This window comes from Podarcis melisellensis (assembly GCF_964234715.1).
Source record: "Podarcis melisellensis genome assembly, chromosome: 15".
Taxonomy (NCBI): Eukaryota; Metazoa; Chordata; class Lepidosauria; order Squamata; family Lacertidae; genus Podarcis; species Podarcis melisellensis.
This window is the reverse complement of record NC_138532.1, coordinates 3,084,849-3,111,291: the sequence shown is the minus strand read 5'-3', so window position 1 is coordinate 3,111,291 and position 26,443 is coordinate 3,084,849. Positions and strand designations below refer to the sequence as shown.

General features: G+C 43.0%; 1 protein-coding gene across 1 annotated transcript in view; it reads right to left on the bottom strand.

The window, feature by feature from the left end:
• The window catches only part of ADAM28 (ADAM metallopeptidase domain 28), a 74,274-nt gene that overhangs the window by 45,539 nt on the left and 2,292 nt on the right, over window positions 1–26,443 (bottom strand). Inside the window, exons 2-4 of the mRNA XM_081890896.1 lie at window positions 11,736–11,842; window positions 9,205–9,281; window positions 3,387–3,465 (exon numbers count right to left, since the gene is read on the bottom strand). Coding sequence (XP_081747022.1) covers window positions 3,387–3,465; window positions 9,205–9,281; window positions 11,736–11,842 — 263 coding nt within the window. The remainder of the gene's footprint in view (window positions 1–3,386; window positions 3,466–9,204; window positions 9,282–11,735; window positions 11,843–26,443) is intronic.

Here is a 26,443-nt window from a genome sequence, read left to right as displayed (position 1 = left end):
TCTTAGAAAGATCCAAAGCTACTTAGTTTCAGCAAGGTTGTTCCATTGTGTACTTTCAGATCATTTGTCTGCGGCCATGTGCTTCCTGTGTTTCCTCCTGTTACGTACATATGTTCACTCCATCAATGGCTTAGAACAGCTCTCAGCTAGTTCTACTTGAAGGCAAACATTTGAGGCAATAACTCTGTTGTAGTCAGACCTATACTTAGTGCGCACTAATCTCTAATCCGTTTGTGGTGTGAATTGTAAATCTGTGTTTATGTTTGCTCAGCGGTGGCACCTTCTGAAATCAAACATAAGAAAATAAGAAGAGCCTTCCTGGATCAAACTAAAGATCCATCTAGTCCAGAGTCCTCTGGGAAGTTCACAAGCAGGACTTATTAAAGGCAATAGGAACATAGGAAGGCAGGACATGAAGCCCACAAGATACAGTGGTACCTTGGGTTACAGACGCTTCAGGTTAAAGATTCTGCTAACCCAGAAATACAATCATTTCTCAGGTTACAGCCGCTTCAGGTTACAGACTCCACTAACCCAGAAATAGTACCTCAGGTTAAGAACTTTGCTTCAGGATGAGAACAGAAATTGTGCTCTGGCGGTGCGGTGGCAGCGGGACGCCCCATTAGCTAAAGTGGTACCTCAGGTTAAGAACAGTTTCAGGTTAAGAACTGACCTCCAGAACAAATTAAGTTCTTAACCCGAGGTACCACTGTACACATTTTCAGAAATGGGATCTTTTCCCCCAGAGAAAAACAGTAGTAAAAATTACACTTGAAGGAGATCTCAGCCAGAAGAAACCTATACTGACCTAGTTTACACATACCATTAAGCCATGGTTTGTTTAACAAACTACGTGTTGACTATGAGTTGTCCCACAGAGGCTGGATCTAGACACATCAAAGAAGCGATTGAGTTAAACGCGTTGTAAACGCATACAGGGAAATCTGGTAGGGAAAGACAGGACTCCACAGTGCCATCTAGTGTTGCAGTGTTATATCAGAAATGCAACGCATATAAAACACTTTTTCTTCACCAATCTAGCTGAGTCCAGATTTTTAAAAAATTACTTTTGCTTTGCAGCTTGGTGACCATCCAAACCATGATTAAAGAAAGGCGCTGATTTCACATGTGACACCGTTAAATCAAATGCTGGTATGCCACTAACATTGACTCAGAGTTGGCGCATTTACATCAATGTACCAAAGTTTTGAATGAGTATTAATTTCAATAGGTCTGCTGTGAGTAAAAGTTAATTGACTTGTTAATTGACCAAGATTTGTAAGTCAACAACAAACACTTCAGGATTCTTGGCAGTAAACAAACCATAGTTGAGCCAGCCAGCAGAAGTCTCACATAACACTAAATCATGTCTATTAAACCATACTTTAACAAACCATGGCTTAGCATTATGTGTGAGCCAAAGGGTACTTACGAGGGAGAAGGGAGGGATTGGAAAGACAATGAGAGGCAGTGCAAATTCAAGGTCTTTGGGTTCAGCTTCTGGTGTGCAAATGCCTTCTTTGTTGCATTGCAAGACCTTTGTAGTAAATTGAATGATGCTGCAACCCTCTACATACTTACCTGGAAGTAAGCCCCATTAAAGTCAGTCGTGCTTATTTCTGAATAGACATGCCTAGGATTGTACTGCTATTGACTCAGCATTTTCATGCAGATGCACATCAAGGCATTTTTATTGAGCTTCTGCAATGTGGATTTTAAAAGACAAACACAAGCTGGCATGTACCCACAGTTCACATCAAAGAAGATTAAAAATATTTTCTCACAGAAATTAAAATTAAGCAGGACCAAATACAGGGCTGATTATGAGTAAGATATTGTGTGCCAATACCTGCCCTCAAACAGAGCTGGGTCAAAACTGTTCTAAATCTAATGTTGATAACAAAGAGAAACATCACAGACAGCAAGCAAATGATAAAAGATGTTGGTTACACTGACTTTCAAACAAATGTGCTGTTAGAGCTCATAACTCCATAGCTATTTGGAAGAACAGAAGATCAGTCCACTGAGAACACAGCTGACTGCAAACCGTCTCTGAGAGAAACTAACAAGTTCTGGGGAAGGGCAGGCAATCAAAGCGGAGGGACTGTGGGACATTCTGTTCAGGTTACAAGCCGTTCTTCCCACCAAACTTGCCTTCCTGGAGGTCAACAATACGGCTACACAAGATCTGCAGAATGAACCCTCAGACATGCTATTCGCCCACACACTGATACCATTTCAAAGCACAGAATCACAGAGTTCAAAGGGATCTCAGAGCTCATCTAGTTCAACCCACTGCTAATACAGGAAATCCACTGTTACAATAGCCATCTATCTGCCAGCTAAAAAACCAGGGAGTCCATCATTTTCCAAGGCAATCTGTTCCAATGTAAAATGCTCATGCCATCAGGAAGTCCTTCCTAATGTCTAGCTTAGTGCTGTCCGAACTTTTTTCAAAGAGGGCCAGATTTGATGAAGTGAAGGGCCGGGGGGCCGACCAAAGGGCCAACCAAAGTTATTGACCTTTTTTTTTAGGATTGAAGTTGTTGGAGTTTTTTTAGGGTTGGAGTTGTTTAGTTTTTTTAAGAAATAAACTGCCACAGGGGATGGATTAAACTGACCGGAGGGTTGGATTAGGTCACTGAAACTGACTTTTGACATGCTTGGTCTAGCTGAAATCCCCTTTCTTGTAATTTTAACCTATTGGTTCAGTCCTACCCTGAACAGGTAGCAACGGAAAACAGATATGCTGCATCAAATGTTCACTGGCACCCACATGGGAACAATGCGCGCACACCCCACAGCCATCATTAAAATACTAGCCACAAAACACAAATTACACGCAACATTTTAGGTTGTGAACCGCCCTGAGATCTGTGTTTATGTTTGCTCAGATATACAATCAATCAAACAAGCAATGGCACACAGAAGTTACATGTAAGGAGAATTCCACCACACATCGGGTGCACCATGATAACATCTTTGGGCTTTCTCATCGTGCCAAGTGATAAAAGAGAACTGCAGCGTACATCAAATGCAGAAATATGACAAAAATGAATGGTCAGCTGCATCCACTCAGCAGTAGTGTCAGGTGAGGACATAAAAACAGCATCTGTCAAAGGAGCAACCAGCTGAGAGGGGTGGTGCTGTGTATGTGCCCTCCCACTAGCAGGGCTGCTGGGCAGACTGGGAGGGAGTGGGAGAGTGATGAAAATGAGGTGCAAAAATGAGATGGACCAGAAATAGACTGATCCATCCATCCCTGGTCTAGACTCAGTGGATCCTCATGCATTTGCAAGCCACCTTTCTTTGAGAGTCTCACTTATAGCCATGCTCCCCAGCCCACCCTTCTCATGACATTTACAACGAGATGCTCTGGTCTTTACCTCAACATCTGGGCTTGTTGTAATTTCTCTGCCATCAGGGGAGTAATGGGTCTCAGTGTAGTCTTTGGAAAGAAGATCCCTGCAAAGAATACAATGGGTTTGTTATTCAAGATGAAAATTAAGTTGGGCCAGAGATAATTGCATAATAAGCCTACAATTATATTTCCCCAATGGCATTGTATGTCTATTTTTAGATTCAGAGTAGGATATCAAAGGGGAGGGGAGGCACTTAAGCTTCTCCACGTACATATTTTTAAACAAAAGGAAAGGGGATCAACAGTGTTTACAAAGCACACAAATCTTGATTCCTTTGATTAAGGGGCTGCCAAGTGGGGAGGGGGCGGTCATGGGCAAATTTGCAAACTGAAGGAACAGTTGTTGACACCACACACACACACACACACACACACACCACAACCAAGAACATGCCACATTCTAGGCCCCACCTGCACTGTGCATTTAAAGAGTACCATGCACCTTGGCCATGGCTTGCCACAAAGAATACCAGGAAGTATAGCTTGTTAAGGGTGAAAACAAAAAAAATCCTTCCAGTAGCACCTTAAAGACCAACTAAGTTAGTTCTTGGTATGAGCTTTCGTGTGCATGCACACTTCTTCAGATACACACTGTGTGTGTATCTGAAGAAGTGTGCATACACACTGTGTGTGTATCTGAAGAAGTGTGCATGCACACGAAAGCTCATACCAAGAACTAACTTAGTTGGTCTTTAAGGTGCTACTGGAAGGAATTTTTTTTGTTTTGACTATGGCAGACCAACACGGCTACCTATCTGTAACTTGTTAAGGTGCTGAGAGTTGTTAAAAAACCTGAGAGTTGTTAAAAAACCCCACAGAACTACAATTCCCAGAATGGTTTAATATTCAATCCCTCTTCCCAGAGAACTCAGTGAGGGGAATAGGGGCCTCCTAACAACTCTCAGCTGTCTTAACAAACTACAGTGGGGGAACCACGACCGTTTCAAGTGACATGATACTGCTTTAAATGAATAGTGCAGGTAGGACCAGTTTCACTGGATCTGCCTACTGCCAAGGAATACCTCTGAAGGCACATAAGTGCTCACAGCACCACTGTGGAGATGATCCTATGATAGGAAGAGAAAAAGTGTGTGTGTGTGTGTATGTCTTCCATCCATCATGGAACCCAAGGTGGTGTTCATGTTGTTCCCAGGCACTAACCAGTCCCAGACTTCAGAGGTGCATTTGAAAATGGAAGCTTTTACTTCCGGGTTTTCGGTGTTCGAAAACTGAAACATTCGACTTCCGAGATGCTCAAAACCAAAGAACCACTGTATTTCCACAAAAAGTCTGGACCTATTTGTCTACAATTTGGCAAACTTAATCCACTCTGGAGGTACTCTGGCTCCTAGATTTAATCAATTTTGGCTTCAAGGGGAAAGAGCTGTTATTTTATTCCCCATTACAGTGGTACCTCTGGTTGCGGAAGGGATCCGTTCCAGAGCTCCAGTCAGATCCTGAAGTTTCCGCAACTGGAGGGTTCGCTTCTGTGCATGCAGTGGCAGACTGCTTCTGCGCATGTGCGCAGCACAGTAGAGCACTTCTAGGCATGCATGCGCAGCAAAACACTTCTGGGGTTGCTGCTTTCGCAACCTGAAGGTTACGCTACCTAAGGGTAATGTAAGCCGAGGTGCTACTGTATAATAAATGGGAGAAGTAGAGAGCTTTGTTTTACACAGGATGCAAAATGCAAATCAAGGGAGTACAAAGAGAGACTCAGAAATCTTTGCACGAAAGTTACTGGGTCTCCCCAAGGGCTCGGTTGCTGCACAGTTAAGAACAGAACTGGGCCTCCCCTCCATTGTAGCGAGAGCCCACATTAGAATTATTAGTTTTTATTGTAAATTAATCAAAGCCCCAGATTCCCTACTAGCCAGGCAAGCCTTTTTAACTTGCTCTCATAGCAACAAATGGTCCAAGGCTATGGAGACTATTACTGCACGCTACTCCCTCCCAGATCTTGACACGCTGTCATCTTGGGACCAACATAAAATCCGGGCCTGGATTCTTACAAGAGACGAGGCCATGGACCGGGCACAGTCCACCACAGCTCGCCTCTCCATGTGGCTCCCTAAAGTGAAAGTGGTAAGATCACTTGCCAACTACTTGATAGACCTGACGGAGCCCAATTTGAGAAGAGCGTTTACCATGGCCCGTTTCCATTCTATACCCACGGCCTTCTTGCAGGGGATTTATTCTAAGACCCCTTATTACTCAGCGTCTATGTCCATGCACAATGAATGAAGTAGAGGACTTCATACATTTCTTTTTCTACTGCCCTATTTATGAGCCAATAAGAACTAAGCTCCTCCTCTTGATCCCGTCCACCATCACATCTAAAGAAGACTGTTTGAAATCGCTTCTTGTGGACGTAAATCCCCAAATTTCACATGGGGTGGCAATCTTTATAGTGCAGGCTTTGAAACTCAGGGTTACTCTGACTGGGTAGTGTGTCCTAGACCTGGACCTGTTTTAATTCTTTTTATTACCTTTTTAACCTAATGTGCCGAGCCTATTTTGGGGCCATTATATGCTTTATATACATCCGCATTTTAGATTCCCGGCGCCGGCAACTAAATCTTTACATTATTGTCTTAGCGTAATTTAAATGTCATAACGCCAGTAATATCACTTTGAATCTTGTTTGGTTGCTTGTCTCTAGCCTTTTTGTCTTATCCTGCTATGGCTGTATGCTAATGCAATAAAGGTTTGATTGATTGACTCAGAAATCAACTGGAATTTTTTAAAATGCACAAATGCAAAGCAAATCTCGGGGCCTGTGCACACTCCTAATATTTATTAGTTATATGTAGTGGAAAAACTGATTGCAGGTGGTTCTTCTTTAGCAGAGCAAATCAGGCTGTTACCACAGGTCATTAGTGCAGGTGGGAAATAATTTAATTTTAATGCATGCCTACTGTTCATTACTGAAACAAGCTGTTAAAAAGAAAACCCATCCCAGGCCCGGCCAGTAGCAGGGTGGAGGAGAGACAGAGGGACAAACCTGTTGAGCTGGTTAGTTATTATGCAGAAACTGGCCAAGTGGCAATTCTATTGAAGATTATCTTTATTAATATCTTGATTTATAGTTCAAGCTGAGCACTCCTCACCCTTAACAAGACTAAAACGCTATGCTACCAATGGATCAGTTTAAAAGAAAAATATCTGGAATATTTCTTGGCCATTTCCTCTTATGCCTTGCTTGTATAATATATCAACTCGGATGCAGGGTTAACATTTTTAAAAGGCTCTTAGAAAACTATATGCAAATTGCTAGGGTTTCTATAGACAAGGCTGAGGTGTAGGTGGGTTCAAGCATGACCCGAGCCCTGGGTTCAGCTCAAAAGGATTTATTGAAGCAGCAGGAACAAGAATGACAAACAGAGGCACTCAGCCCAGTATATAGACACCTTAAGCCGGCCCAGGCAACACCTGTGATAGGTCGCCTTATGCTGCGACTAGCGAATCACAACATTGGCCCTATCACAGCAGGGATTGGCTGCCTGCCAGCTACCAGCAAATACCATTGGAGCGCTTTAGAATCCTTCCTGTCTTTTGTTATGCAGCTGAAGCTCCTGAGCTCCTGGAAGCATCAAGGTCTAGGCCTGCAATGGCATGCATGCAGCATGGGTTTGGCCTACAACGCATGCATGCATGCATGCATAACAAGGCCACATGTGCAGTTTTAAATCCTGGCCACGCTGAGTGAGGTAGAGGGCGTTCGTGTGTGGCAACTCAATCAAAAGCACATTTTTATTTTTATTTTACAAAATTATATACCACTGTGACATAAAGATACATCACAGTGGTTTACAATTGAAAAACAAAACAATAAAACCCTAAAAAGTTAAAAACAACTTAAAAGCAAAAAGGATTTTTTTTAAATAAGAGGCTGTTAGTTCAAGCAGACCAAAGGCCTATCTAGTCATTTTAAAACTGTCCAAGGTGGCTGGCATCAGTACATTTTGCAGCTGTGAGTTCGATTGTTAAGCACTGTGTGAATAAGCACTTAGTCCTGAATCTTCCACCATTCGGCTCCATTGGATGGTTCTGAGCTCTAGGGAGACTAGCACAGTACCTTTATATATATATATATATATATATATATATAAAGTGGAATCCCCGTGATCCATCTATATTTTAAATGCATAAAGCAAGAAGAAATCTTGGGATCTTAAGGCATAATTAGAAAAAGAACACAAAACTTGGGAACACACCACTAGTAAGGGAGTGGTGCGGAAGAAACTCCCGGCGTTTGGAAATATTTATTTTGGGGTAGTCTTGTTTCAGAATATTTCTTTGGGGGTATGTTTTGTTTAACTGTTTCCAGACATCACTGCAGGCTGGCCCAGTAGGGCAAATGGGGCGCTGTCCCACCAAGCTCTCACTTGCCAAACTCCTCATTTACAGCCAGTTCATGGGGTGGCCCTGACTGGCACCTTCCTCCTTTGTCACAGGGTTGCCCTTGTAGACGACAACAGGAAGGAGGATGGGAGCAAACCCAGAATTAGTTGATTCTGCCTGTCATTCGCTCTGGCTCCACCTGTTGTTAGCTGCTCTGCCTTCTGCTCTACCAGTCCCAATGGGCAACAGCTACCACTGCCAGGAATGCATGGCCTGGGGCAGTGGGGGTGCTTACCTAACTTCCCAGCAGCTGGGTCACTTACAGGTATGTTTACCAGGAAAGAGAGAGGGAGCGTTGAGATGGGGGGAGGTGTGGTGCAAATGCACTGTTGAGCATTGTGGTCCTGGCTGGTGGGCAGGGCCGTAGCTAGGGGGTGGTGAGGGGCACAGGCGATGGGGGGAGGGCGCAAAATCAGCTTAAAAATATGTCCATAAATATAAATATTGATTATTAAAGGTAAAGGGACCCCTGATCGTTAGGTTCTGTTGCGGACGACTCTGGGGTTGTGGCACTCGTCTCGCTTTATTGGCCGAGGGAGCCGGCATTTGTCTGCAGACAGTTTTTCCGGGTCCTGTGGCCAGCATAACTAAGCCGCTTCTGGCGAACCAGAGCAGCGCACGGAAACGCCGTTTACCTTACCACCAGAGTGGTATCTATTTACCTATTTATCTACTTGAACTTTGATGTGCTTTCGAACTGCTAGGTTGGCAGGAAAATATCGATTATTACCTCATAATAATGGTTTTTAATAGAGGGTGAATTGAATGGGTGGAGAGGGTGTTGGAGGAGAGGCGGAAAGAAGAGCTAATTTGTCCAGCCAGGGCTAGGGGGGCGCAATCTGGACGGTGTTCTTTGCAAGAATTTCAGCAACCAGCAAGTGGTGACTTCCATTGGAAATTGGTCAGTGTTTCACAAAAGAAAGCACATTGTTGCATAAAATTTGCATGTGCTTTGTGTCATATGGGAACACATTCACCCCTCCATGTTGCTGCTATGTGTTGTGAAAGAAAGAAAGAAAGAAAGAAAGAAAGAAAGAAAGAAAGAAAGAAAGAAAGAAAGAAAGAAAGAAAGAAAGAACAGAGACCGGAAGTGGCACTGATTCTATGTATCTTATAGAAGCATTTCCATATCTCTTCCAATGTCTAACTTAACCCATAATAATTGTGGGGAAAGAATATCGCCACAGGAATGTGTTCCTTATAACCTCCATTATTTTCTGCTATGTTGTCACCTTGAATATGTTAAGAAAACTGCAGTTCTAACTTAAGGTTACCAGATTCTTTTCAATGAATCCGGGGACACTTTTCAGCTTCAATGGATTTTGTATGGGGACTGATTTGTAAATCCGGGGACGTCTGGCAACCTTATTCTAACTTACTTGTTTCTTTCGAGGTGAAGGACCACCTTCTCGCCATTCACTCTCATTTCATAGTCTGCGGCATCTTCATACTTGGCCTGCATTTGAAAAGTGTGGATGAGCAGCTGTTGATTAGAGGTGGGGGGGTTTGCGGGGGACAGGCAAACAAAGGAAAACTGCTATAGCATCACAACAACTGCTAATAAATACTGCTGAATTAAAGACCTCACCCCAAGTCACTCATTTGCGTCTTGAAGGCCACAGTAAGGTCTCAGATCCAGGAAGGTACAATTTCAATTACTACTAATTACCACCTCAATTGCTACTTCCCCAACCTATAAAACTGAGGCCCATTGTGCACATTTGTACAGACATCTTTTTTAAAAAAAAATATGCTTTTGTCTCTGGATTAGTGCAGTAGCGAACATGGACTATACCCAGAGTTTCAAGCACGTGTCACAATGAGCAAAATGGAATATATATATATATATATATATATATATATATATATATATATATATATGCAGGTTTTGGTGTCCTCGGGTGTCTTCCCGTGTAAAAGTTGGGGTGTCTAGGCGACGTTTCGACGAGGTCTCACTCGTCATCTTCAGGCTGGTGCTTTCGGCTTCTTGTTACTGGAACAGAGCAGGATCTCAGTGTTTGAGTTCCTATAAATACTGTTGAGGGGGTGTGGTGTATAGCCTCCAATGTTCTGGGCAGAGAGGAAGTTCCCAGGCTAGTGTGCCTTTTCTTCTTTTGTTCCTTAATTACTTGAGGGATATCTTGAGTGATTTCTTGAGTGATATCCTGAGTACCACCAGGAGTGATATCCTGAGGACACCAAAACCTGCATTCCTGTACCCGTGAAAATCTACGAAAGCAAATATATATATATATATATATATATATATATATATATATATATATATATATATGAATAAACATTCACAAACTTTTTATTGATAACATTTGGATAGTTAAATTAAGGATTTGTACAGTTTTGTAACATGCAGAAAATAACATATGTTGATAAACCAGAGAGAGGGGAGGGGAGGGTGGGTTATGTTTTGGGGAGGGGGGAGGGAATATGAAATATATGTTGTTTGATTTACCAGATTCACAAAAAAGCAGTTTAAAATTGTGTGTCATGTTTGAGTCAGGCTGTTAGCTCTGTGGCTACAAACAGGGGGTGGTGAAATGGGAAGGTGCCCCTGCCCCACCACTGGAGAGCCAATGAGTTGCTGCCCACACGGGCATCCTGCTACCAGTGGGGTTTCCAGCAAGATCTGTCACGACTGCTTCACCCCACCTCCTGGCCCTGGCCAGCCAGCCAGAGGCATCAGGGCCTCTGATCTCCACACTATCTTCCCCCAACACAGGAAGCTGTGGTGTGCACTGGAGTGTAACATAAGCAGCATGTTTCCCACACCAGCACACATAGTCAAGTCTGGATGGAAATAACTATCTGTTGGAGAGGTATTTGGAGAAAGTGTCTTCCTCCCTCCCTCCCTCCCTCTCTCCTGTACCTGCAAAGCCAATTTTACTTCTATTCTCAATGCAGCTGTTTTGCACAAGAGCAGTCCTGCAAAAAGCAGCTGTTCTAAAAAAAAACTGTAAACATGCCTTCAGCAGCAACCAGTGGAAATGGACACTGCATCATTTCCTTTGCGCTGATGGAAACTAAATGACCAGATTGTGGTCAGGTGCTGAGAAAAAGGATGTAGGGGTGGAGATAGACGGCACCAAACATGTAGAAAACCACAAAACCACCCCACGGTGCACTTCAGTGCATCCACACTTGAGCAACATGTGATTTTATGTTGGACTTTGTCCCTTACCACATAATCCATAGATTGGTTAAATAAAAATTAAATAGGGGGAGGGAAGGCGGAATGCAGTCTGCCGCTTGGACAAGGATGCTATTACGTTGCCTTGCCTCGGTTGCTTTGTTTCCCAGAAAGCAGAAGAAGCAACAAGGGGATCATCTATCTTGGACCTGGACCTCACCAACAGGGAGGAACTGATTGACAAAGTGGAAGTACTGGGAATACTGGGAATCTTGGGAGGAAATGATCTTGTCCTTTTGAGTTTCATGACACAGAGGCAAGGGAAAGCTGAGAGATGCCCTCTGGACATTAAGAAGACTGATTTCAAAAAGCTTTAGGAGCTACTGGGTGAGATCCCATGGTCCCAAAACTCAAAGAGAAGGGAGTTCAAGATGGATGGGAGTTTCTTAAAGGTTAAATATGGAAGCTACAAATGCAGACAATTCCAATAAGAATGAAAAGTGGGAGGCATCTAAAGAAACTGATATGACTGCATAAGGAGCTTCATTGGAAATTTTCAAGCAGAGGTTGGAAGGCACATGTCTTTGGTGCTTTAGTTGAGAATTCTGCATTGCAGGGGGTTGGACTAGATGACCCTTGGGTACAATCCAACTCTACAGTTCTATGATTCTATGTGAAAGGCACAATAAACATGTACATGTTTGATGCATCAAATCCACCATGAATTGTTGTGTGTACACAACCAAACAGGCAGTTCTTTTTTACCTTGTGGTTCTGACTTCCTCCGACATCTCTTTTGTGCAATGCATGGATTTTTTGTGGATACACTACTTCGTAGTCCTTCACTCCAGGAAGTTCCTTCAGGGAGTTCCCTTCATTGAGGAGGAAAGAAAGAAATGTTTGCTTTATTCTGAAATTCCCTTTCCCACACATGATTTAATTGCCATTCATGTTGTGAACTGCCCTGTGATCTTCAGATGAAGGGCTGTATATCAATCAAAAATAATCAAATAATAATAATAAGTTAAGTGAACAGTCCAGCATAGACCCTGTTTCCTACTGAATTGAAGCCCAGCTACATAAAACGACCTTCTCTCCATACAAATTTCTTTTGCATGGTTTGTTTGTTTCCTGAAATGGCTGATTTAACAGCCTTTGACAGGTGGTGGCTAATAATAACAAATGCACACACCCTTGCTCCCTTGCTGAAGGAAACGGTTTGGCCACTTGAAAGAAGCCAGCAAAAAACCCACAACCCAGCAACATAACAAATGAACATAAGAAGAGCCCTGCAGGATCAGGCCCATCAAGTCCAGCATTCTGTGCTCACAGTGGCCAACTAGCTGAGCACAACAACACTATACCCAGTTGTGATTCTTAGCAACTTGTATTCAGGGGCACACTGACTCCAACAGTGACAAACCTACAGCTAAAATTCTATATATGCTTACCTGAGAGTAAGCTGCTTTGAACACAATGGGACTTACTTTTGAGGAAATGTGCATAGGATCCTCCCATAAGTTTTGCAACCTGCTAGCAAGATGTAGTCTGGAGGAGACTACTTGCTGTTTGGGCCTGTCTGTTCATTTCAGCTAATCCTGCACCCAAAGTACATGCAGAAAATGTGTGAGCACACAAACACCCTTCTTTTCTGTCAAGGGGCACAGTCTATTTGGGGCTGCATGATGGCGGTGAGCAGCTTTGTGAAAGGCAAACTGGAAGACTAAAGTGTTCTGGTCTAACCCCACTTCACTTCCCACAATGATTTTCTGTTTCAATTTCAGTTTCATTTATTTGGACTACTGTACAAGGGTCTTAAGCATCAAATGCAGTATAGCATTATCAAAATAATCACAGCAGAGTAAACACCTTCACAAATGGTGCCTTTAAAAATAAGAGTATAGCAAACATCCATGCACACTCAGAAACAATTAAAACTACATCACAGGTGTGCATTGCGCATGCACAACGGGCCCCCACAATGTTGGGCACAACTCGGTGCCTCTGATCAACATCAAGTAATTTATAGATCACTTTGTAACATAAAGCCATACAAGCGATGTGAAAGATAAAAACAGAATAACACACAAGTCTTGAAAACAATACAATCAGGTTAGCTCAGTCAGCAGAGCATGAGACTCTTGATCCCAGGATCCTGGGTTCAAGCTCCACATTGGGGGAAGGATTCCTGCATTACAGAGGTTGGACTAGATTACCCTCATGGTCCCTTACAAGCCAACAATTCTAAGATTCTGTGATTTCAGCAAACTCTGAAAGCGATAAAACAATTTCTTCACACCTCAGGGAAAGCCTTCTTAAATGTGTGTTTGGGTGTGTATGTATTCAGTATGGGCTGGAAAATCACGATGCTAGCTATCTAATTTCAACTGGCAATTGATTCCAGAGAGCTGGAGCTGCAGCAATAAGAGCCCAGTTTTTAATACAAGCTGAGACCTCTGGGACATATGATACTCTCAGCAGTACCCACCTGACAAGTGCAGCTGCTGGGCAGGGACAGATGGGGTGAAGCAGAGCACTGTGTGCATCATGCACCCCATGTTGCACTCCCTTAAGTATCCCACTGCACTCAGTATGATGGAGCGTGCTCCACGTTGCTAGCGTTTGTGTAACATTCCATTGCAACCTCTTTGCTTCAGGCAGCAAAATCTCTTGTGTTCCTGTACACACAATTGTTTTTCTCTCCACACCCCACTGGGACAAGTGTTCAACATGGGGCGGGGGAGGTAATGGGGAGGGCTTAATGGAATACAAAAGCCACTCCACAATTTTAGCTAAATTATGTTACTCTATATCATGGTCCCCTTATAAAAACCGCAGCTATGTGAGCCTCTCAAAGGGTCAGGGAAAACACCCCTTTTTGAACACTGCAAGCTAGTGTTAATTGTTGGAGTGGAAGTTCCCCAAATGAATGTATCTACCTTAGATGCACCAAAGAACTTGTGCTTTCCCAGGATTCACCAATACTATTTTGCATCTTGTGTTCCATATACAGATGCCAAGTAGATGGGAAGTTGAATCTTATTTCATCACAGCAACCAACAGAAACTAGCAGAAGAAGCAGAGATCAGGCTGCTTGACACAAAAGAGGGGAATGCCCAGTCTCAAGGCATCTGCTGCCTGAGGTAAGTGCTTCACTCTGCCTAATGATAAGGTCAAGCCCAGTGGAATTTTTGATCCTTCCATGAATAAACAAGCTTGGGAGTCCAATACATTCCATATAATATTTTCAGCTGAATTGCCCTAAGACAAGTATCCAACATACAATATTGCAAACGCTACACATTTTCAGAGAAAACTAGAACTATGCTTGCAACACTCCCATTTTCACATCATTGCCCAAGCTCACCCTGCTAGCCATTCAAAGCTCTATTGGTGTATCTGCCATGTTCATTTCCTCTTCAGCAGCTTGTCTTCCACTGTTTTCACAGTTTGTTCTTAGGTGAAAGATATGCTAAGAAAATGCCCTTCAACATGTTCAGATGCAATGATTCACAGTGCACCACACCAATAGCAGCATGCAAAATGGAGACTCAGAAGAACCTGTGGATCAGGCCAAAGGACTATCTAGTCCAACATCCAGCTGTTTCCTAGTTCTGCTGGATCTCTCAGCGGCATTTGATACCATCGACCATAACATCCTTCTGGACCGTCTAGAGGGGCTGGGAGCTGGGGGCACTGTTATACAGTGGTTCTGCTCCTTCCTCCTGGGCCGTGTTCAGAAAGTGGTTGGGGGGGATGAGTGTTCAGACCCCTGGGCTCTCACTTGTGGGCTGCCTCAGGGTTCCGTCCTCTCCCCCATGCTTTTCAACATCTACATGCAGCCGCTGGGAGAGATCATCAGGGGGTTTGGGCTGGGTGTTCATCAGTATGTGGATGATACCCAGCTCTACCTCTCTTTCAAATCAGAACCAGTGAAGGCGGTGAAGGTCCTGTGTGAGTGTCTGGAGGCAGTTGGAGGATGGTTGTCGGCTAACAGATTGAGACTGAATCCTGACAAGACAGAAGTACTGTTTTGGGGGGACAGGAGGCGGGCAGGTGTGGGGGATTCCCTGGTCCTGAATGGGGTAATTGTGCCCCTGAAGGACCAGGTGCACAGCCTGGGAGTCATTTTGGACTCACAGCTGTCCATGGAGGCACAGGTCAAATCCGTGTCAGGGCAGCTGTTTACCAGCTCCATCTGGTACGCAGGCTGAGACCCTATCTCCCTGCGGACTGCCTCGCCAGAGTGGAGCATGCTCTGGTTATCTCCCGCTTAGACTACTGCAATGCGCTCTACGTGGGGCTACCTTTGAAGGTGACCCGGAAACTACAACTAATCCAGAACGCGGCAGCCAGACTGGTGACTGGGAGTGGCCGCCACTGTACCACCCTTCATCCAAGGACCACAGCTTGTGTGTAAGACATGATGTATCTCTGCACTCAGCTGAAATATTAACTGCCAAAGACTGGAGGAAGGGGCTGAGCTCTGAAGAATGACAATGTGTGTTAATAAATCTGCAAGGAACTTTCTGAATCAGCTTATTAAGACTTTTACGTATTACAGATGGGAATTTATACTATGCAGTTTTTCATCATTGTAATTCCTTTTCATACATTTATAATCCACCTTTCTTCTGTCACAGAACCCAAGGCAGCATTCATGGGTTTCCCAGGGTGTCACCCAACCTGACACTGACCTGCCTACTTTTCAGCAAGGTTGTGGCCTTCTGCTCCTTCAGGCCATGTTCTCGGACCAGCATCTTCTCCTCTTCTCCCTCCCCCTTGTTTTATTTACCATTCAGCCAGGGGAAGAGTTTGGGGGAAGCTAGCTCCCTACTTCATGTCTTTCAGCTGATCTTGACAGTATTACGCTACTGTTGTTGCTGTTTGAAAAGGACAATCTACAGCAACGGGAAGCCAGTGCAAGGCAACTTTGATGTGATAACCTTTTTACACATATCACAACAATCTCAACCTAGGAAGGAAGGACATCATTTCACAAGTGTCACTCCAGGATGAAAGGGCAACATTTCACAAGTGCAAAATAAAACATTGTGTTCCAGTAAACAAAGTGCTTATGGTTAGAACACAAAGCCCCCTTTAATGTTTTATTTTTTGTCAATTTGGAAATCTAGACTATAGAATATTCCTAGCACTGAGACACAGAAGAGTCAAAATGTCTCAAAAAGCAAAGAAGTCTAAATCCCATTATTACTGAAGATGATGATGATGATCCATATTCAACAAGTATCATCTTTGAAAAGAATTTGAACATTTCAGTGGGTGGGGAAAGTAGCAACAAAAGTTTTGATCAGGGCTTTTTTTAGATCATGTGACATCTCCTCCCCCATTTTACTAGATTCATCAGCTTGTAATTTATTTTCAAATCCAACAGAAAGTGCTACTTTAGAGTTGGAGAACTGCTTCCAGGTGGAAACAGTTGCCTACCTGTCAATCACCAGATGGTTTGCTCTTAGGACCAATTAGCCTATGATTGTTGACAGCAAGCTCTCCTAATTGCATTGAAAAGTTCCTGATGGGCACTCCCTGATCACAGAGGGGATTACCTTCAGCAAGCCACACTTGCATAGGAACAACCAGAAGTTCACTTCAAGCTCTTGATTGTTTTCCTGCAGCCATGTCCTTACCTGCCCGACCCCACATATGGTGTCAGTTGTGTGGGGCAGGTGGGGATGGTTTGGTGAAAATGACATTGCAAACCAAATTAGGTCCTGTAACAGGTCTAATTTGGCCCATGGGCCAGAGTTCCAATATTACATTGAAAGCCTGAACAGCTTGAGATCACTATACATGAAGGACCACTACACATTACTTTGCATGCTCAATCAGTCAATACATTGGACAAAACCTTCTCCATTGTGGCATCCATGTAATGAAATTCTTGTCCACTTAACTCACAGCAGCTGCATGGCCTTTCACCTTTCATTCTTCCCCTTGCAGCATTAAAAATACTTCTGAACATTCTGTGGCATTCACAGCATGAATGAATACCAGCCTCCTCCATCCTGGCATCCTCCAGATGCTCCTGGACTACGTCTCCCATCATTCCTGACCATTGATGATGCTGGTTGTGCCTGATGGGAGTTGGTGTCCAAAAACATCTGGAGAATACCTGGTTTGGGAGGGCTAGTATACACACTCATATGCAAACATTTCAAAATTAGCATACTGCTTGGGAAGGAGGGTCTACATAGGGACTAGTCACACGCCACTCCACTTTTAATTACTATTTGTTGCATAGTTGTTGCTGCATTTGCCTATCTCTGTGTGTACACTTGTGTGCTAGGATAGTGAGAGAGAATTTTTCATTTATGTACTTTGGTGTTCGTTTATATTCAGAATATATATATAAACCTCTTAATTAGAAACAAAAACCTTCAAGTGGTGTACATAAAACAGTTATAAATAATATGCAGATAAAATCAGAAAATATTAAACCCTAGTATACCTAACTAAAGTACATATCTGAAAAACCTTGCTGAAAAAAAGTTTTGAATAGGATACATGCATGATGTAAAGAGGCAGAGTTCCAAGGTGTGCTGGTGCCACACTAAAGGATGAAACCCCAGCAAAGATTATATGGCACTTGTAAAAATGCAAGTTCTGCCTTTCCAGCCATAAAGGCCTTGGAGGTGGTGTGATGGATCCCTATATATAACCACCATGGGTTATCTTTTGGGTTTTGTGTGAGGGTAAACTTAGATCCTTGGAGACTCAGAGAGAAGTTGTCCAAATAAGAAAAGATTTATAAAAGTTGATAAAACAAAGGTGGTGTCAGTTGATAAAGATCTTTCAGGGAACAGTTAATTTATTAATAATTATGCTAAATCTTGTGGATATTACGGGCTTCTAAACAAAGTAGTAAACACACAGCTTCGTTTAAACTTCAGTTGTTTATTTTAAGTTATTACTCTTCAGTTAAATATGTTATAGGTTACTAGAATACATGGTAAATGTGCAACTTATTTCCAGTGATTTCACTTCAGTTCTTTAAACTTAATTGCTCTCTCTTAATCCATCTCCCCATCTGAATCTCAGAAATGGCTTTTTTTATTTTCCCTCCCAAGGCACTGGCTCCACCCCCTCTTGGTAGCCAATCAGAGAGAGGCTCCAGCCCTCTGGTGGAATTCTCAGGCACTGCATCACCAGACTCAGCTGTCCATCACAGGTGGTCTAAGGTAAGACATATATCTATTTCATAATATAGATATATTATATTAGAAAATAAGCTACAGATCAGAACAGAGAGGCAAAACTTGATACAACTGAAAACATTCATATTACTAAGGAGGAAAAAACAAACAGCTGAGGTAACAGAAATGCCTTCACGCTGCAACTAAAGGCCACAAAAGAGGAAGCCCTCTGGCTTCCTGACGTCAGGAGATCCACAGTCTCAGTGCGTCTCTGAGGACCTGCCATCCAATGCCTCATTCAGATCACCATCTGAACGCAAAGAAATGCAGAACAAAGACTTCAGTAATGAATGCAGTGGGTAGGCAGGGCCATGTGGGAGAAGATGGTCCTTTAAATAGTCAGGGCCCAAAACATGAGGGCTTTCTTAATCATGGGGAGCACTCTGAATTGTCCTCAGAAACATACTGGAGTGATATGCCTCCCCCCAGTAATCCACAGTCAAATGCCTTGTCCATTGCATCTTGCATCAGCTGAAGAGTCTAAACCCATTTCAAAGGCAGCCCCACAAAGTGGGCACTGCAGTAATCTAACCTGGGTGTGACCAAGATATGCATAACTGTGGACAGATCTGCTTTGTCCAAGAGAGAGCACAGTTGGCATGTTAGTCAAAGCCACAGAAAGGCACTCCTGGACACTGCTGCTGCTACCTGAGCAAAGTCAAATCAAGAGGCAAGTTCAAATTGTGAATGTGGTATTTCAATGGGATTGCAATCCCATCCATAAGAACGTAAGAAGAGCCTTATGGATCTGGCCTATGGCCCATCTTGTCTAGCATCCTGTTCTCACAGTGGCCAACCAGATGCCCACAAGAAAGACCCAAGTGTAACAGCATTCTCCACACCTGTAATTCCCAGAAACTGACACTCCGAGGCATACTGATTTTGACAGTGGATGTAGAACATAGTCATTGTGTCAAGTAGTCACTTATCCTCCATGAATTTGGCTACTCCTCTTTTAAATTCATTCAAATCTGTGGCCATCACTGCTTCTTGTGGGAGCAAATACCATAGTTTACCTATGAAGAAGGGTGGTTTTCTTTTTGTCTGTCCTGAATCTTTCAACATTCAGCTTCATTGGATGGCCCTGAATTCTTGTATTCTGAGTGACGAGGGGCAGGGACTATTCCCTGTCCACTTCTCCACTTTATGCATCATGTATCTGGTTACTTGCCCTTTCTCTTAACTAAGAAGCTCCACTTTTCTTCATCGTGGAGTTGCTCCATTTTCTTGATTTTTGCTGCTGCTTTCTTAACCTTTTCCAACTCTACAAAATCTTTTTGAGGCATAGTGTCCAAAACAATATACAGTATTTCTAGTGTGGTCACACCATAGATTTGTATAACAGCACTGTGATATTTTCAGTTTTATTTTCAATTCCTTCCCTAAAGGTCCCTAGCATAGCCTTCACCTTTTTCACAGCTGTCCCCACATAAAGAACAAGTTATATTCCCTAATCCTCGACCAGCTTTCCCACTGACCAGCAGCAATTCCATCTTATCTGAGTGAAGCCTCGGTGACTAGGCCAGGAGAAGGAAAATCCCTCTGCCTCCAGCTTGGGTTGAAAGTGGACTCAGCAGAAAGAGGTTGAGTGAGGACTGACTTATGGATGAGTAAGCATTGGTTTATAAAGATGCAAAGCTAAGGAGCAGGTGACTTAGAGAGGAAATTGTGATGAATCACTCTCATGTTATAGAGCATGTTCTTTGCAAACTTTTCCATTCAGTTCAACCTGTCAACAACCTTGTTCAGAAGCCAAGAGCCTGTTGTGTCTAGAACACACCCTGCCCTGCCACCCACCCACAAACACCAGTGAGGACATGCATAATCCAAGGATTGTAAATCCTAATCCAAAGTATGCCATAAGAAACCAACAAGGTATCTAGGGAGACATGGGGAACTTGTGGTCCTTCCAGCTCCCATCAACCCCAGCCAGCATGGTTAGGGATGATGAGAGCTGCACTCCTCCTACATCTGGGGGGCCACAGATTCCCCATCCCTGATTTAGGGAGTCTGGAGGGCAGCAGTCTGCCTTACAGCGGAGCGAGGGCATGTTCAAATCAGATTTATCTGAAAGCAAACAACTATCTCTTGTGGTGAATCTTGCCTCCGCCACCCCATCCTAAATCTGAAAATGTACCTCTGTATGCTGATTGCCAAATACTTTTTTTCCTGTCTAGAAATGGACTCCAGAAATGGTTCAGCACAAATCAGTGATGGAGCTTATCCAGATGATTATAAGTCCACAGTCCGTAGTATGAATGGACCAAATTTTCAATTTTAGTTTTCCTCAGTTTCTGCTATCCCAATCATAAATTCAGTTTGCAACATTCTGACAACATTTCTGCATCAGTTTGCCATTTATTTTATATCTTTAAGAAAGTGACCAAGTGAGCATTTTTGTGTGCATTTATCCTAATATACACATTTTTGTAAACAATTTCCTCTAATAGAGTGCATTTGATTGTGTCATTTCAATTAATACGTGCATTTTTGAGCACACATACACATTTTTCCCTTGGAGAACTGCATTGCAAAACTCAGAGAAGTGCAAATTTTGAAGGATAGCTGCATTTCTGTTTACATATTTTTGAGAGCTGCAAATTAGATATACAGTATTTGCATTAAAATGTGAACCGAATTGAATTTCTCTTCTATCCCCAAGCTGAAATAGACACAAAATTGCCAAGTTGCTACTAAATTGTATGTGGACTATGGCAAAAAATATCTATTTCCACGTGGAGGAAAGGTCATAGCTCAGTGGCACAGCATCTGCTAGTTGGAAAAGAATGCTACTCAGTATAAGGTGAAGTATCCTATGTTCCCATGCCATGCACATGAAAAGCCATAGCCTACAATTTAGGCCCTAAACAAATTCAAATTAGTCAAATTTGAGGTGGGCAAAACTGCTGAGAAATGGGTCTTGTTAATTCAGGGCAGACTTATCCTGAATATCCCCAGATATTCATTCCTATGAAAAATAACACCTTGGGAAACTTTTATATAATCAGCACCAAAAATGAAGATACCATATGGAATTCTGTCCCCTGCCAAATTAATCCTTCCTGGCTTTTAGAAGAATGGTAAATACTTTTCACTTTCAGAAAGCTTTAGGGCTATAAATGGTTGTTAGATCAACAATTTATTTATTAGACAAATGCTTTGGATCTCAGTTTTGGGACTGTATATTTATCATTTTGTTGTTGGATCTTTATTCTACTTTACGCGGTTTTGTGATTGCTATGAGGGCTCATGTGGTTTAAACAATAAGGTTAATCGTGCATGTGCTTGAGACATATTACTCCTCCTCCTCCACCCCTCCTTCTCCTCCTCCTCCCAAACCCTGCAACACTTTGAAGCCAAAATCCAGGACGCCATCTTCCCATACATCATCTTCCCATCTTTTGGTTGCACTGTGGTTTGCCCCGACTCAAAAGCACTTTTTTGGGTATGACACCCCTAAACACACCTTTTGGGGCATTGTGCAAGATTGTGGCCCCAAAAAGCACATTTTGGGAGGGAAATCACAGCATGAAATCACACAAGATCATAGTAACCAAAATGGCCGTTGTCTCATGATAAAAAACAGCATGTCTCAATTGTACCAGGACACTTCTGGGGTATGTCATCATTAGCAAAAAGGCTCCACCAAATGTTGGGAATCTGTGGGATTAGTTGTGTTTGTTGTTGCTCACCTCTGCAGCCCCACAGGCCTCTGAGAAGGGTGGAGCCCTGGTGCAATGGCCACTGATGAAGACAATAATATTCTCTTGTTTGGACACTGTGAGTTAGGGGCATTCTAGTTAAAATGCTCCATATGTCCCAAACATTATTGCTTTCCTCCACATTCACACCCACATCTCTGCAGGCAGAGCTGAACAAACATATGGGTCACATGTATGCCACCTTCAGTTCAATGGTAGATGAAAAGTGGGATATAAATGTAAGAAAATATGTACCATTCACAGATGTGGATTATCCTCACACATATTCTCTTGCATGCCTAGCTTCCAACCGCTTGCCAAATACTAACTATATTTATCTTTGCAAAGTTTGCATGAAACTATTGTGTTCAGAACTTCCAGATTCTCTGGTTTAATTTTTTTTTTTTAAAAAAAGAACCAGGTTTTTGGTCACAGTTTGTTGAGGCCAAGACTGTTTAATTCAGAATTGTTTTTTCTTCAGGACTATTCATATCTGCATAGATAATGTGTGAGCATGCCTGCCAGGTATAAAGTTCATCCATTAAATTACTACTTTCAGAGACTTGCCTGTATGTTTAGCACAGCCCAGACATAAGATTGGCCTTAGGCTATGAAATGCTAGTAGTAGTAGTAGTAGTAGTAGTGACTAATTAGCTTTTCACTGGAAAGGGCTATGCATAGAACTTAAACTCCTACTGAATAACAGGAAATGAATTAGGGAGTAAATGAGGCCTCATCACTACTCAGTGCATCAGAATGCTGGATAACTTTACCCCAATACACACCCCTTATTCAGAGTGTATCTCCCACATGCTACAGAAATGGGTCAAAGTGTGTCAGGTGTGCAGCTCTGTGATGGCTCACTTTCAGAAGAGTGTAGCTGAAGGGCAGGGACTTGAAGCCTGCTGGATCAGTTGCATAACTAAGTTTCCCATGGGAAACTTGATCATGCAGTAGATCCCTTTTGATAGCAGTTTTGCCAACTTATTGCTCAGTGCTTCCCAGACCCATAGCATGTGGGTGGCAAATCCCCCTTTGCAGTTCCCAAGTGATCCACAACCAGCTGGGTGCTTGCGAAATACAACACAAGCAGGACAACCCATTAGTCAGTCATGTGACATCATAATGATGTCAGGTGAGTGGCAGGTGGGTTGTCCCACCCACCTACCTGTCAAAGTTGGTTCACAAAGGTATAGACAGGTAAACAATCTGGTCTGCTGGGCCAAAACGAGGAGGAGGAGGAGGAGGAGGAGGAGGAGGAGGAGGAGGAGAAGCAGCACTCCCTGGTGTAGACAAATGACAATAAGATCGGGGGAAGGCCATGAAAATGGAAATAAGCCTGTGCGGAAAGGTTGAAGGTACTGGGTATGTTTAGTCTGGAGGGGGAAAAAAAGACTGAGGTGGGGGAGATGAGCACATTCTTTAAATGCAAGAAGGGCTGCTACTTAGAAGTAACTCTCACTGTGTTCAATGGGGCTTACTCCTAAGTAAGTGTGCACAGGATTCTTCGGTAATATTTCAGAATGAGGGGGGAATATAGTAGTACAGTGGTACCTTGGGTTAAGTACTTAATTCTTCCGGAGGTCCGTTCTTAACCTGAAACTGTTCTTAACCTGAAGCACCACTTTAGCTAATGGGGCCTCCTGCTGCCGCCACGCCGGCGGAACACATTTCTGTTCTCATCCTGAAGCAAAGTTCTTAACCTGAGGTAATATTTCTGGGTTAGCAGAGTCTGTAACCTGAAGCGTATGTAACCCGAGGTACCACTGTAGTAGTAGTAGTAGTAGTAGTAGTAGTAGTAAATGGCTCTGCTGGTTAGCCTGTTTTAAAAGTTGCTTATTAGCAGACCCAAAAGTCAGCAGTCTTCATTCAGCTGATGAAATGATACTGCATTCAAACAGACAGATCTAGTGATCAAATGAATCACCCGCTGCTTAGAGGGTTTGCCCCGTGCTCCATGTAAGTGAAGTATGGACTAGGGACAGGCATTTGGGAATTGTGAATATCACACAGATACTTTGATGGTGGACTCCATCTGGATTTATTCCATCTCAGATGGCATGAGTAAGAGGGTGCGTTATGGATCTTGTTCTCTGTGTGGGCGGGCAGACCTATTTTGGGTATGCCAAACCTGAAGGCAAATTATTCAACAGCAACCTGGAGAACAGAACATGCCAACAACTAACATAGGACTTGATTAGCAGAATGCAGGGTGTGGGCGACTTCACTCAGAGCTATTTAAGGACCCTGGCAGAACAACAACCCCTCATCCTTGAAACAAGCAGTGTGCTGCTGCTTTAGCTGCTGCAGCTTGTACCCAACTACACGGTGCAAGATAGCTGATTTCCCCGATCTACCCATTTGCAAGCAGTATTGCACAAAATATGGTGTGTGGTCATTGTGCTTTTCCTCCAGGCCTTCATCACACAACTGACCGTCAGTTGGGGGCATAAAGGTGCACAGTTGTGTTACAGTACACTGGGGTGGAGGACATTTTTCAGCCTGAGGGCCACATCCCCTTCTAAGCAACCTTTATAGGGCCACATACCAGGGGTAGGAGGAGCCAGAGGGAGGTGGAGCAATGAATGCAAATGTTATTTTTGTGCTGTAGACTAATTTCTAGATACACTCTCTGCCATCCAAAAAGCATTATCAGAGTTCAAGGATATCAGATTCTCCAAGTGTCCCTATTTTCCAGGGATAGTCCCAGATTTACAGAAGCCATCCCGGTTTCTGATTTGATACTGGAATGTCCCACTTTTCCTTAGGACGTCCCTATTTTCAATGGAGAAATGTTGGAGGGTATGGAGTTATCCAGCCCCCAAGCCATCTGAAGGCAGTCCTGTATAGGGAAGTTTTTTAATGTTTAATGTTTTATTGTGTTTTATATATGTTGGAAAGTCAGATGGACAAGGTATTAAAATATAATAATATAATAATATAATATAATTAATATAATATAATAATTGAATAGGACATCAGAGAAATGTTGGAGGGTATGAGATATAATCCAGCATGGCCCAAACACTCAAAGATAGTATGAAGCAGGTCCAGTGAGATGTTTGACCCGAGGAGAGTCTGGGGAGAGTTCTGAGGGCTGGTCTCAGGCCAAAGGTTCCCATGGTACATGTTACAAGGAATAATGGAGAAAGAGGAGGGAGAAGTGGCAGCTAGGGCCATAGTCAGTCTTTCTCACTAGGAGGGCTACCACATTGCCACATGGAACGTTGAAAAATTGAATGGGAAATCAGAGATTTCTTAATAGCAATGTGCCAGCGCCAGGGGTCAGCACTGGCAGGCATTTGCCAAGGCCCACAATCCTGCAGAACACCCCCTACCAATTCCTGGAGCTTCCTGACCCTCTGCTCCCCACACTCCTTGTCATCACTGGCTGTTCACTTAGCCTCTTATGGCATGTAAACAGTGTCCCTAAAGCATGGGAATGGAGCAGGTACCTCAATTTGCCTTAGACAATCATACCAACTGAAGGGAGATATTTATGGGGCCATTTAAGCCTGAGAAGAAGGACTCTAAAGCACAACTGGAGAAGGGTCCAGAGCTGGGGTGTGCATACAAGCCTCTTTCCATAATGACCAAAGGAGTTCAGAACTCATGTTCAGCATCTAAGTATGAACAATGTTTCTTAGCATGCTCAGTGAGGTTGAAAAGTCTGTATCCGAGCTCAGAATGTGGGTGGGGCTCATAGGACACCATCTTTGTGCTCCATATGGGGGCCATTTCCTTCAGCACAGTAAGAAGCCTGGTCATTTATGCATAGCATCAAGAGAGGAACCGCACCATCAGAAAACATCATCTATTTTGGACTTATCCAAAATAAATGAATTTTGAAAGAACTTAGAAATTCCCAATAGACCTACTGGTGGCCCTTTGGGCCATATCTAAAAAAAGGAAGATAGAGAGCTTCAAGACTAGAACTAGAAAAAAGAGGAACATAACAATTCATTAACAGCTAGTGAAATTTTGGTATATTTTAAGTATGATCACACTTATTCATGTTGTTAAAATAAGGGAAATGGAGAGTGATATCTGTGTGGAGCATGTTTATTATGTAAGCGAAGGATGAGAGATACAAGGTACAGTCTTAACTAATATGGAAGATACTGGTTGATGGAGCATGAATAACTTTACTACATTAATCTTATTTGCACTACTATCAACATCATTGAATTTATAATTTATTCTTATTGTTGACAATATGCAATATGTTGTTTTTTAAAAAATCTCTGCTGTATTTCAATTTGGTTTTGTTATTTTGATGTCAACTAAGAATAAGTCATAGGGTTGTATTCTACTAAGACCTACACATAGTACACCCATCGAAACTAATGAACCCAAGTTACTCAGTGGGTAGCATTGAATATTACCCAGGAATACTGTCCTGCTGCTAACTGTAAATGGCCAACTGCACAGAATAATAGAATCCTAGAATCATCTAGGGTCACCTAGTCCAACGCCCTGCAATGCAGGAATCTCAACTAAAGCATGCATGACAGATGACCGCAATGTTTAAGCCTCAATGGCCCTCTGCCATGGATGC